Genomic DNA, 12,725 nt, shown 5'->3' with positions numbered 1-12,725 from the left:
TAAACCCCCCACCCCAAAACCCCCCCGCGCCCCTCACCTGTCCCCTCCAGCTCGGCCCCGCCCGCGCTGTCCCCGTGTCCCCTCCTCCTGCCCACGGAGCGCAGGTACCGCTGCAGGGGCGCCCTTGTCCCCTCGTGTCCCCCGCTGTCCCCCGCTGTCCCCTCGTGTCCCCCGCTGTCCCCCGCTGTCCCCTCGTGTCCCCTGCTGTCCCCCGCACCCTTGGGTGCCTTGGGGGGCGCGGAGAACGCCCTCCGGAACAGCGAGCGCCGCGCGCTGGCCTTGGCGACACTTCTGTCGCCACCTCTGTCGCCGGCTCTGTCGCCGGTTCTGTCGCCACCTCTGTCGCCACCTCTGTCGCCGGTGTCGGGGTGGCTGTAGGAGCGCTTCCAGCCCTGCAGCCGCGCCCAGCGCCGGCTCCCCGGGGACCCCCCGCTCCTCTCGGGGTCCCCCCCGGGGGTCGCCGTGCGCCACCGGTAACAGAGGGACACGGGACGGGGGAGAGGGGGACAGGGGGACACGGTGACAGGGGACAGAAGGACAGGTGGACACGGTGCCAGGGGACAGGGGGCCAGGGGCACGCGGTGACAGGGGAGAGGGGACAGGGGGACAGGAGGAAATGGTGACAGGGTATGATAGAGGGACAGGGGGACACCGTGACAGGGGGACATGGGACGTGGAAGAGTTGGACAGGGGACACTGGAATGGGGAGAGTGGGACAGGGGGACACCTCCCCTCCTCTCCTCTCCTCCTCTTCTTCCTCCTCTCCTCCTCCTCCTCCTCCTCCTCCTCCTCCCGCCGGGGACGCGCCGGTGACACCACGGGGACACCGTGGGTCACCCCCCAAAAGGGGTCGCGGTGGCTCCTGGGGTCCCCCTCCCCCACGATGTGACACTTGGGGGTCCCGGGATGGGACACCGAGGCCATGGAGGTGGCACCACAGGTGAGGTGACACTGAGGGACACACGGCCATGGAGGTGACACCAGGAGTGAGGTGACACCGAGGGACATGGAGGTGCCACCATGACTGAGGTGACACCAAGGGACAGGTGGCCATGGAGGTGCCACCATGACTGAGGTGACACCAAGGGACACATGGACATGGAGGTGACACTATGAGTGAGGTGACACCGAGGCCATGGAGGTAACACAAGTGAGGTGACACCAAGGGACAGGTGGCCACGGAGGTGCCACCACAGGACGCTCATGGAGATGCCACCATAATCCATCAGCCCCCACCCATGACCCTGTCCCCACCTATGACCCTAATGACCCCCCAACTGTCACCTGGGCGGTGACAATTTGGGGGGTGGGTGCTGGTTTTGGGGTCTCCAGGGTGGGTCCTGAAGTCCCCTCCCGTGCCTCAGTTTCCCCCTCGCTCTGCAGGCACCACCCGGAGCTGATGTTCTGGAATTGGGTTTATTCTGGGGGGTTTTGGGGTTGGGGCTACTGGGGTGGGCTGGTGGGCCAGGGGGTGGCCAGGCTGGTGGTCATCTGGGCTGGGGGCTGGCCAGGCTGGGGGGCTGCAGGGCCGGGGGTCACCCAGAGCAGTGTCCAGCTGGGACCCATGGTCTGGTGTCCATCTGGACCAGTGTCCAGCTGGGACCCATGGTCTGGTGTCCATCTGGATCAGTGTCCAGCTGGGATCCATGGCCTGGTGTCCATCTGGACCAGTGTCCATCCAGCTGGGATCCATGGTCTGGTGTCCATCTGGACCAGTGTCCATCCAGCTGGGACCCATGGTCTGGTGTCCATCTGGACCAGTGTCCAGCTGGGATCCATGGCCTGGTGTCCATCTGGACCAGTGTCCATCCAGCTGGGATCCATGGTCTGGTGTCCATCTGGACCAGTGTCCAGCTGGGACCCATGGCCTGGTGTCCATCTGGACCAGTGTCCATCCAGCTGGGATCCATGGTCTGGTGTCCATCTGGACCAGTGTCCAGCTGGGACCCATGGCCTGGTGTCCATCTGGACCAGTGTCCATCCAGCTGGGACCCATGGTCTGGTGTCCATCTGGACCAGTGTCCAGCTGGGACCCATGGTCTGGTGTCCATCTGGACCAGTGTCCATCCAGCTGGGATCCATGGCCTGGTGTCCATCCAGCTGGGACCCATGGTCTGGTGTCCATCTGGACCAGCATCCATGTCCACATCCCCATCCATGGCCATGTCCCACCATGTCCCCATCCATGGCCACGTGCCCATCCATGTCCACATCCCCATGCATGGCCATGTCTCACCATGTTCCCATCCATGGCCATGTGCCCATCCATGTCCATGTCCCCATCCATGGGTATGTCCTCATTCATGTCCATGTCCCCATCCATGGCCATGTCCAACCATGTCCCCACCCATGGCCATGTCCTCATCCATGGCCACATCCCCATCCATGGCCATGTCCACGTCCCACCATGTCCCCTCCATGGCCATGTGCCCATCCATGTCCATGTCCCCATCCATGGGTATGTCCTCATTCATGTCCATGTCCCCACGCATGGCCATGTCCCACCATGTCCCCACCCATGGCCATGTCCTCATCCATGGCCACATCCCCATCCATGGCCATGTCCACGTCCCACCATGTCCCCACCCATGGCCATGTCCTCATCCATGGCCACATCCCCATCCATGGCCATGTCCACGTCCCACCATGTCCCCTCCATGGCCATGTGCCCATCCATGTCCACATCCCCATGCATGGCCATGTCTCACCATGTTCCCATCCATGGCCATGTGCCCATCCATGTCCATGTCCCCATCCATGGGTATGTCCTCATTCATGTCCATGTCCCCATCCATGGCCATGTCCAACCATGTCCCCACCCATGGCCATGTCCTCATCCATGGCCACATCCCCATCCATGGCCATGTCCACATCCCCATGCATGGCCATGTCCCACCATGTCCCCATCCATGGCCATGTTCCCAGCATGTCCATGTCGCCATGCATGTTCATGTCCCACCATGTCCCTATCCATGGCCATGTTCCCAGCATGTCCATGTCGCCATGCATGTTCATGTCCCACCATGTCCCCGTCCATGGCCATGTCCTCATCTATGTCCATGTCCCACCATGTCCTCATCTATGTCCATATCCCACCATGTCCTCATCCATGGCCATGTCCTCATCTATGTCCATGTCCCCATCCATGGCCGTGTCCAACCATGTCCCCATGCACCACCATGTCCCACCATGCCCCCATCCATGACCACGTCCCCATCCATGTCCATGTCCAGGTCCCACCATGTCCCCATCCATGGCCATGTCCCCCTGCATGGCCATGTCCCACCATGTCCCCATCCATGGCCATGTCCTCATCCATGGCCATGTCCACATCCATGTCCATGTCCCACCATGTCCCCATCCATGGCCATGTCCACATCCATGTCCATGTCCCACCATGTCCCCATCCATGGCCATGTCCTCATCCACGTCCATGTCCCACCACATCCCCCACATCCACGTCCCCATGCCGCTGCCCCCCACGTGTCCCCACCCATGCCTCACATCAACATCTTTATTTCTACTTCAACTTCAGGGCTTTCAACGGGATGAACAGAAACCTTTTCATTTCAAAACCAAAACGAAAGGATTTACATGTCCCTGCTGCCAGAGCATCCACGGGCTTGGACGGGTGGGAAGAACCTTTTTTGGAGGAGTTTCCACCCCACTCTCTCCAAAATTCTGGGGTTTGCCCCAATCCCACTCCATTTCGCTGTGGAAGATGCCCGTGGGCCAGAAATAAATAAAACAATGGATTGATGTTGGAGAAGACCTCCGAGGTTATCCAGTGTTGCTTAAGACCACCACAAAACCGAAAAACTAAAATTTTTCTAGGGTCAGAAGTTGACAAATCCAGCTCTCCACAACGGATGCCTGATGTTGGACTGTGGATGTGCCCAGGTGACCACGGGGAGCCAGGGAAGACCAACAGGGATCAGGGATCACCGGGGCTCCCTGGGGATCATCCAGCGCGGATCCTCCCGTGGGGTTTGGAGCTGGAGCAGCGCACGGAGCTCTTCCCGCGCTCTGGGCACTCACGGCGCTGCCCTCAGTGGTACTTCCACTGGTGTCTGGCCAAGAGGGAGCTCGCCGAGAAGCTCTTCCCACACTGGGGACACTCACGGGGCCCCTGCCCGGAGTGGATGAGCCGGTGCTTGACCAGGTAGGTGTGGAGCTTGAAGCCCCGATTGCAGTCGGGGCAGCGGAAGGGCTTCTCCCCCGCGTGCGCGCTCTGGTGCCTCTGGAGCGTGGAGTTAACCCGAAACCTCTTCCCGCACAGCACGCACTCGAAGGGCTTCTCCCCGCAGTGGCTCTTCTGGTGGGAAGCCAGGCAGGACCTCGTGCTGAAGCTCTTCCCACACTGCCCACACTTGTAGGGCCTCTCCCCGGTGTGGCTCCTCTGGTGGCACACCAGGCCGGCGCTCGTCGTGAAGCTCTTGCCGCACTGCCCACACTCGTAGGGCCGTTCCCCCGTGTGGCTCCTCTGGTGGACAGTCAGGTAGGAGCTCATGCTGAAGCTCTTCCCGCACTGGGGACACTCGTAGGGCCTCTCCCCGGTGTGGGTGCGCCGGTGGATGGCGAGGGTGGAGTTGTCCCTGAAGCCCTTCCCGCAGTCGGGGCAGAGGAAGGGCTTCTCATCGGTGTGAGTGCGCTGGTGCACGAGGAGGCGGGAGCTGGTGCGAAACCCCTTCCCGCACACGTCGCACTCGTAGGGCCTCTCCCCTGTGTGGATCCTCTGGTGGTAGATGAGGATGGAGCGCTTGATGAAGCTCTTCCCGCACTCCCCACACTTGAAGGGCCTCTCCCCGCTGTGGATCCTCTGATGGATGATCAGGTAGGAGCTCGTGCTGAAGGTCTTCCCACACTGGGGGCACAGGTAGGGCCTCTCCCCGGTGTGGCTCCTCTGGTGGACCGTCAGCTGCGATCTCACCAGGAAGCTCTTCCCACACCGCCCACACTCGTAGAGCTTCTCCCCGGTGTGGATCCTCTGGTGGACCGTCAGCTGGAATCTCACCATGAAGCTCTTGCCGCACTGCCCGCACTCGTAGGGCCTCTCCCCGGTGTGGATCATCTGGTGCTTCATCATGCACGAGCGCGTCCTGAAGCTCTTCCCGCACTGCCCGCACTCGTAGGGCCTCTCCCCGGTGTGGCACCTCAGGTGGACAATCAGGTGGCTGCTGTGGCTGAAGTTCTTGCCGCACTGGGGACACGCGTAGGGCCGCTCCCCCGTGTGCTGCCTGCGGTGCACGGTCAGCTCCGTGTTGGAGGTGAAGCCCTTGCCGCACTGCCCGCACTCGTAGGGCCTCTCCCCGGTGTGGATCCTGCGGTGCACAATCAGGCAGGAGTTGGTGCTGAAGCTCTTGCCGCACTGCCCGCACACGTAGGGCCGCTCCCCGGTGTGGATTCGGAAGTGGTAGCCCAAGGAGGATTTACACCTGAAGCTCTTCCCACACACCGAGCACTTGTGGGGATTCCCCCCCTCCTGGAGCTGCTGGTGGACCCCCAGCTCCGAGCTCCAGGAGGGTCTCTCCCCCTCGGACCCCCACCAATGCCCCGGGTGGCTCCTCTGGTGTAAAATCAGCCGGGAGCGCAGGGCGAAGCTCATCCCGCACTGCCCGCACTTGTAGGGCCGCTCTCCCGTGTGGATCCACCGGTGGAGAACCAGCTGGCCGTTTGTCCTGAAGCTCTTGCCGCACTGCCCGCACTCGTAGGGCCGCTCGTCCGTGTGCATCCGCTGGTGGGCAACCAGCTGGCAGTTGGTCCTGAAGCTCTTCCCGCACTGCCCGCACTCGTAGGGCTTCTCGCCGGTGTGGATGCGCCGGTGGGTGATGAGGTTGGACTTCTGACTGAACCCCTTCCCGCAGTCGGGGCAGAGGAAGGGCTTCTCCCCGGTGTGAGTGCGCCGGTGCACGAGGAGAGCGGAGCTGGTCTGGAACCTCTTCTTGCATTTGTCGCACTCGTAGGGCCTCTCTCCTGTGTGGATTCTGACGTGCTCAACCAGATAGGATCTCCTCCTCCTCCTCCTCCCGAGTCCCCCTCTCGCTGCCGCCGCTCCCAGCCCGGTCCGGGCGGTGCCGACCCCCAAAAGCAGCCGCGCTCTGCCCCGGGCGGGTTCCCGAGCGGCCCCGGCAGCGATGCCGGCAGCAGCGGGCGGGCGCTGGGAGCGCTCTCCCCGCCGGGGCCGCTCTTACTGGGAGCGCTCTCCCCGCAGGGGCCGCTCTTACTGGGAGCGCTGGGAGCGAACTGGGAGCGAACCAGTACTGGGGCGGGGCCAGCCCAGCGGGCGTGGCTATGCAAATCAGGCAGCGAGCGCGGGCTGCGATTGGTGGGCGGCGGCAGCGCGGTGTTTTCCCCGTCACGTGAGGGCCGGGGTGGAGCGGAGCGATGGCGGCGGCGTCCGGTGAGAGGAGACGGGGAGCGGGGACAGGGTCTGGGGATGGGGACAGGGAATGGGAATGGCGACAGGGAATGGGAATGGGGAGAGGGACCGGGAATAGGGACAGGGAGCGGGGACAGGGAGCGGGAATGGGAATGGGGACAGGGAATGGGAACAGGGACAGGGGATGGGGACAGGGAATGGGGACCGGGAATGGGAATGGGAACGGGGACCGGGAATGGGGACAGGGAACGGGAATGGGGACAGGGAATGGGGATGGGGGAATGCGGTACCGGGAGCAGCGGGACACGGGGCAGGGATAACCGGGAACCGAGCGGGGCCAGGGGACACCCGAGACCCGGCCGGGGGCGTTAACGGGTACGGGGGACAATATCCACCGGGCTGGACACCGGGACGGCGGCGGGGACACGGGCACAGCGGTGACACCGGGGACACGGAGCCCACAGCGGTTAATGGGGACAGGGGACACTGCGGCAGGGGGGTGACACCGGGCCGAGGGGCTGGCACTGAGCGGGGGGACACCGGCCCGAGGTGACACCGGGCTGAGGTGACACCAGCCCGAGGGGGTGGCACCGAGTGGGGGGACACTGGGCTAAGGGGGTGGCACCGAGCGGGGGGACACCGGCCCGAGGTGACACCGGGCTGAGGGGGTGGCACTGAGTGGGGGGACACCGGGCCAAGGTGGTGGCACCGAGCGGGGGGACACTGAGTGGGGTGGCACTGAGCGGGGGGACACCGGGCCGAGGGGATGGCACCAGCCCGAGGTGACACCAGCCCGAGGGGGTGGCACCGGGCAGGGGGGACACCAGGCTGAGGTGCCACCAGCCCGAGGTGACACCAGCCCGAGGGGGTGGCACCGGGCAGCTGGGGACACCGGGAGGGGCTGGGGACACCGGAGGGGTTGGGGACATCGGGACCTCCTGGAGCACCTGGCCTTCGTGCTCGAGAAGGTGGCACGGGGACACCAGGAGGGGCTGGGGACATTGGGACCTCCTGAAGCTCCTGGCCTTCGTCCTCGAGAAGGTGGCACAGGGACACTGTGTCCCTGTCCCCCAGTACCTGGCTGTCCCCAGTGAGACCCATTTTGGGGACACAGAGATGTTTTGGGTTCATGGAGATGTTCTGGGGCCATGGGGTGGTTTGGGGACACTGAGGTGCCACCCCAGCCCCGTGTCCCTGTCCCGCAGTACCTGGCTGTCCCCAACGAGACCCATGGCCACCACATTTTGGGGTCGGGGACACCGGGAGGGGCTGGGGACACCGGAGGGGTTGGGGACATCGGGACCTCCTGGAGCACCTGGCCTTCGTGCTCGAGAAGGTGGCACGGGGACACCAGGAGGGGCTGGGGACATTGGGACCTCCTGAAGCTCCTGGCCTTCGTCCTCGAGAAGGTGGCACAGGGACACTGTGTCCCTGTCCCCCAGTACCTGGCTGTCCCCAGTGAGACCCATTTTGGGGACACAGAGATTTTTTTGGGTCATGGAGATGTTCTGGGGCCATGGGGTGGTTTGGGGACACTGAGGTGCCACCCCAGCCCCGTGTCCCTGTCCCGCAGTACCTGGCTGTCCCCAACGAGACCCACGGCCACCACATTTTGCGGTCATGGAGATCTTTGGGGACACAGAGATGTTTTGGGGCCATGGGGTGGTTTGGGGACACTGCGGTGCCACCCCAGCCCCGTGTCCCTGTCCCCCAGTACCTGGCTGTCCCCAACGAGACCCTTGGACACCATGTTTTACCACGTTTTGGGGTCACAGAGATGTTTTGGGGCCATGGGGTGTTCTGGGTTCATGGAGATGTTTTGGGATCATGAGATGTTTTGGGGCCATGGGGGGGTTTGGGGCCATCAAGGTGCCACCCCAGCCCCGTGTCCCTGTCCCCGCAGTACCTGGCTGTCCCCAACGAGACCCATGGCCACCACATTTTGGGGTCATGGAGATGTTTTGGGGTCATGGAGATCTTTGGGGCCACGGAGATGTTTTGGGTTCATGGAGATGTTCAGGGGCCATGGGGTGGTTTGGGGACACTGAGGTGCCACCCCAGCCCCGTGTCCCTGTCCCGCAGTACCTGGCTGTCCCCAACGAAACCCGGAGGGAAGAGGTGCCAGGGCCAGCGGGGAGGGGACACAGGGACATGGGGACACTTTGAGAGGGACACTGGAGTGTCCTGGGACAAAGCCTGGCGGTGTCACTGTGGTGGGACAGGGCCTGATGGCAGCGGTGGCCGTTGTCCCCAGGCACGGGGTGACACCATTTTGGGACAAAACACTGCAGTGCCACCATGGTGGGACAGAGGCTCACAAGGGGGTGGCCTTTGTCCCCAAGCTGTGGCACCGTTTTGGGACAAAACGCAGCAGTGTCACCACGGTGGGACAGGTGGTGACAGAGGGGGTGGCCTTTGTCCCCAGCTGATCCTGTTCGGGCTCAGCAACCAGCTGGTGGTGGCCTTCAAGGAGGACAACACGGTGGCCTTCAAGCACCTGTTCCTCAAGGGCTACGAGGACGGCGCCGACGACACCCAGGCCGTCTACACCCGCGGGGACCTCCTGGAGCACCTGGCCTTCGTCCTCGAGAAGGGGGCACGGGGACACCGGGAGGGGCTGGGGACACCGGGAGGGGCTGGGGACACCGGAGGGGTTGGGGACATCGGGACCTCCTGGAGCACCTGGCCTTCGTGCTCGAGAAGGTGGCACGGGGACACCAGGAGGGGCTGGGGACATTGGGACCTCCTGAAGCTCCTGGCCTTCGTCCTCGAGAAGGTGGCACAGGGACACTGTGTCCCTGTCCCCCAGTACCTGGCTGTCCCCAGTGAGACCCATTTTGGGGACACAGAGATGTTTTGGGTTCATGGAGATGTTCTGGGGCCATGGGGTGGTTTGGGGACACTGAGGTGCCACCCCAGCCCCGTGTCCCTGTCCCGCAGTACCTGGCTGTCCCCAACGAGACCCACGGCCACCACATTTTGGGGTCATGGAGATCTTTGGGGACACAGAGATGTTTTGGGGCCATGGGGTGGTTTGGGGCCATGGGGTGGTTTGGGGACACTGAGGTGCCACCCCAGCCCCGTGTCCCTGTCCCCCAGTACCTGGCTGTCCCCAACGAGACCCTTGGACACCATGTTTTACCACGTTTTGGGGTCACAGAGATGTTTTGGGGCCATGGGGTGTTCTGGGTTCATGGAGATGTTTTGGGATCATGAGATGTTTTGGGGCCATGGGGGGGTTTGGGGCCATCAAGGTGCCACCCCAGCCCCGTGTCCCTGTCCCCGCAGTACCTGGCTGTCCCCAACGAGACCCATGGCCACCACATTTTGGGGTCATGGAGATGTTTTGGGGTCATGGAGATCTTTGGGGCCACGTTCCCCTTTTTGGGGTTTTGAGGTGGAATTTTCTCTTTTTCATTGATTTTTTGGGCATTTTGAGGTGGAATTTTCCCTTTTTTGGGGATTTGGAGGAGGAATTTTCCCTTTTTATGTGTTTTTGAGGTAGAATTTCCACTTTTTGTGGTTTTGAGGGGGAATTTTTCCTTTTTTCATTGTTTTTTTGTGTTTTTGCAGTGGAATTTTCCCTTTTTTGTGGTTTTGAGGTGGAATTTTCTCCTTTTTGGGGTTTTGAGGTGGAATTTTTCCTTTTTTTTGTGTTTTTGAGGTGGAATTTTCCTTTTTTTTTGGGTTTTTGAGGTGGAATTTTCCCTTTTTTGTGCTTTTGAGGTGGAATTTCCCCCTTTTTTTGGGATTTTTGGGGCTCAGGGGGTGTTTTTTATCCCCTCAGGCTGATCAATGTCACCGTGGAGTTCCAGCTCAAGGCCATCAACATCCAGACGCTGCTGAACCACGAGATCCCCGACTGCTACACCTTCAGCGTCACCGTCAGTGTCCCCGAGCGTCCCCAAGTGTCCCCTGAGTGTCCCCAAGTGTCCCCAGGGCCTCCCCAAGTGTCCCCAAATATCCCAAAGTGTCCCCCAAGTGTCCCCCAAGTGTCCCCCGAGTGTCCCCTGAGTGTCCCCAAGTGTCCCCAAACACCCCAGAGCCTCCCCAAGTGTCCCCCAGTGTCCCCTGAGTGTCCCCAAGTGTCCCCAGGGCCTCCCCAAGTGTCCCCAAGTGTCCCCAAACACCCCAGAGCCTCCCCAAGTGTCCCCCAAGTGTCCCCTGAGTGTCCCCAAATACCCTAAAGTGTCCCCAGTGTTCCCTCACTGTCCCCTGGGTGTCCTCAGGTGTCCCCTGGGTGTCCCCAAATGCCCCCCCAATGTCCCTTGGGTGTCCCCAGTGTCCCCTGAGTGTCCCCTGAGTGTCCCCTGAGTGTCCCCCCCGTGTCCCTCTGGAGTGTCCCTAGAGCCTCCCCAAGTGTCCCCAGAACCTCCCCAAGTGTCCCCAAATATCCCAAAGTGTCCCCCACGCGTCCCCAAGTGTCCCCAGGCCCCCCACAGCCTCCCCACGTGTCCCCAAGTGTCCCCAAGTGTTCCCTGAGTGTCCCCAGAGCCTCCCCAAGTGTCCCTCGAGTGTCCCCGAGTGTCCCCAGATACCCCAGAGCCTCCCCCAGTGTCCCCAAGTGTCCCCTGAGTGTCCCCAGAACCTCCCCAAGTGTCCCCAAATATCCCAAAGTGTCCCCCACGCGTCCCCAAGTGTCCCCAGGCCCCCCACAGCCTCCCCACGTGTCCCCAAGTGTCCCCAAGTGTTCCCTGAGTGTCCCCAGAGCCTCCCCAAGTGTCCCTCGAGTGTCCCCGAGTGTCCCCAGATACCCCAGAGCCTCCCCCAGTGTCCCCAAGTGTCCCCTGAGTGTCCCCAGAACCTCCCCAAGTGTCCCCAAATATCCCAAAGTGTCCCCCACGCGTCCCCAAGTGTCCCCAGGCCCCCCACAGCCTCCCCACGTGTCCCCAAGTGTCCCCAAGTGTTCCCTGAGTGTCCCCAGAGCCTCCCCAAGTGTCCCTCGAGTGTCCCCGAGTGTCCCCAGATACCCCAGAGCCTCCCCCAGTGTCCCCAAGTGTCCCCTGAGTGTCCCCAGAACCTCCCCAAGTGTCCCCCGAGTGTCCCCAAGTGTCCCCAAACACCCCAGAGCTTCCCCAAGTGTCCCCCGAGTGTCCCCAAGTGTCCCCAAAGTGTCCCCAGTTGTCCCCTTGGTGTCCCTAAATATCCTAAAGTGTCCCCTAGGTGTCCCCAAGTGTCCCCAGGTGTCCCCAAGCATCCCCAAGTGTCCCCAGACCCCCCACAGCCTCCCCAAGTGTCCCAAAGTGTAACCCCAGCTGTCCCCAAGTGTCCCCAGGCCCCCCAGAGCCTCCCCACGTGTCCCCAAGTGTCCCCCGAGTGTCCCTGAGTGTCCCCCCCGTGTCCCTCTGGAGTGTCCCTCTGTCCCTCACCTGTCCCTCTGTCCCTCTGCGGGCCCGGGGGGCAGCCAGCGAGTGCCGTGACAGTGACGGTGACGGTGGCAGTGACGGTGACAGTGGCAGTGGTAGTGGCAGTGACAGTGCCACCCGTGTCCCCAGGTCACGTTTGACAACAGCGCCCACAGCGGGCGGGTGCGGATCCGCCTGGACACGCACGCGGCCATCCGGGAGTGCCACCACCCCTCGCTGCCCCGCAGAGGTGACACCGGGTGACACCGGGTGGCAGCGGGTGACACCGGGTGACACCGGGTGACACCGGGTGACACTGGGCCGGGGGGTGTCCCTGGGAGTGCCACCACCCTGCTGTGCCTGGCAGAGGTGACAGCGGGTGATACTGGATGACACTGGGTGACACTGGGCCAGGGGGTGTCCCTGGGAGTGCCACCACCCCTCGCTGCCCCGCAGAGGTGACACTGGGTGACAACGGGTGACAGCGGGTGACAGCGGGTGACACTGGGCCGGGGGGGTGTCCCTGGGAGTGCCACCACCCTGCCACACCAGCAGAGGTGACAGCGGGCACCTGTCCCAGGGAGGTGACAACAGGCTGTGGGATGCCACCTGTGCCCTGGGAGTGTCCCCTGTCCCTGATGTGTCCCTGTCCCCGTGGTGTCCCCATCCCCTTGTCCCTGTCCCCTCGGTGTCCCCGTCCCCGCGGTGTCCCCTGTCCCTGTCCCCTCGGTGTCCCCGTCCCCGCGGTGTCCCTGTCAGCGGCGGTGACGCGGTGTCCCCTGTCCCTGTCCCCTCGATGTCCCCATCCCCTCGGTGTCCCTGTCCCCGCGGTGGCGGTGACGCGGTGTCCCCGCAGGTGACAGCTGGCTGCGGCTGTGCTTTGACGTGCTGGTGACGGCGGTGTGCGCGCTGTCCCTGGGGCTCTGCGCGCGCTCCATCGCCCGCGGGCTGCTCCTGCAGAGGGTGCGGGGACGGGGGCGGTTGGGGGATTTGGGGGGGTT

The 12,725-nt window shown here is 63.2% G+C and overlaps 3 protein-coding genes across 3 annotated transcripts in view; 1 reads left to right on the top strand and 2 right to left on the bottom strand.

Moving 5' to 3' along the window:
- The window catches only part of LOC120505877 (RAS protein activator like-3-like), a 27,478-nt gene extending 24,980 nt beyond the window's left edge, over positions 1-2,498 (bottom strand). Inside the window, exons 1-2 of the mRNA XM_039716824.1 lie at positions 2,337-2,498; positions 218-437 (exon numbers count right to left, since the gene is read on the bottom strand). Of these exons, the coding sequence (XP_039572758.1) occupies positions 218-437; positions 2,337-2,498 (382 nt within the window). The remainder of the gene's footprint in view (positions 1-217; positions 438-2,336) is intronic.
- Positions 2,499-3,905: 1,407 nt separating this feature from the next.
- Positions 3,906-6,010, bottom strand: LOC120505876 (zinc finger protein 850-like; the record flags this gene model as incomplete). The annotated part of the gene is made up of 1 exon (XM_039716823.1): positions 3,906-6,010. A coding segment is annotated over one exon (1,962 nt), but the record flags the coding sequence as incomplete, so codon positions are not given.
- Positions 6,011-9,609: 3,599 nt separating this feature from the next.
- On the top strand, positions 9,610-12,687 carry LOC120505879 (mucolipin-1-like; the record flags this gene model as incomplete). The annotated part of the gene is made up of 4 exons (XM_039716826.1): positions 9,610-9,649; positions 10,145-10,263; positions 11,875-11,974; positions 12,581-12,687. Coding segments are annotated over exons 1-4 (366 nt in total), but the record flags the coding sequence as incomplete, so codon positions are not given.
- Between the last annotated feature and the right edge of the window lie 38 nt (positions 12,688-12,725).

The sequence above is a fragment of the Passer montanus genome, unplaced genomic scaffold (assembly GCF_014805655.1).
Source record: "Passer montanus isolate IOZ18808 unplaced genomic scaffold, ASM1480565v1 scaffold362, whole genome shotgun sequence".
NCBI lineage: Eukaryota > Metazoa > Chordata > Aves > Passeriformes > Passeridae > Passer > Passer montanus.
Note: the sequence above shows the minus strand (reverse complement) of the source record. Positions and strands in the feature narration are given on the sequence as shown.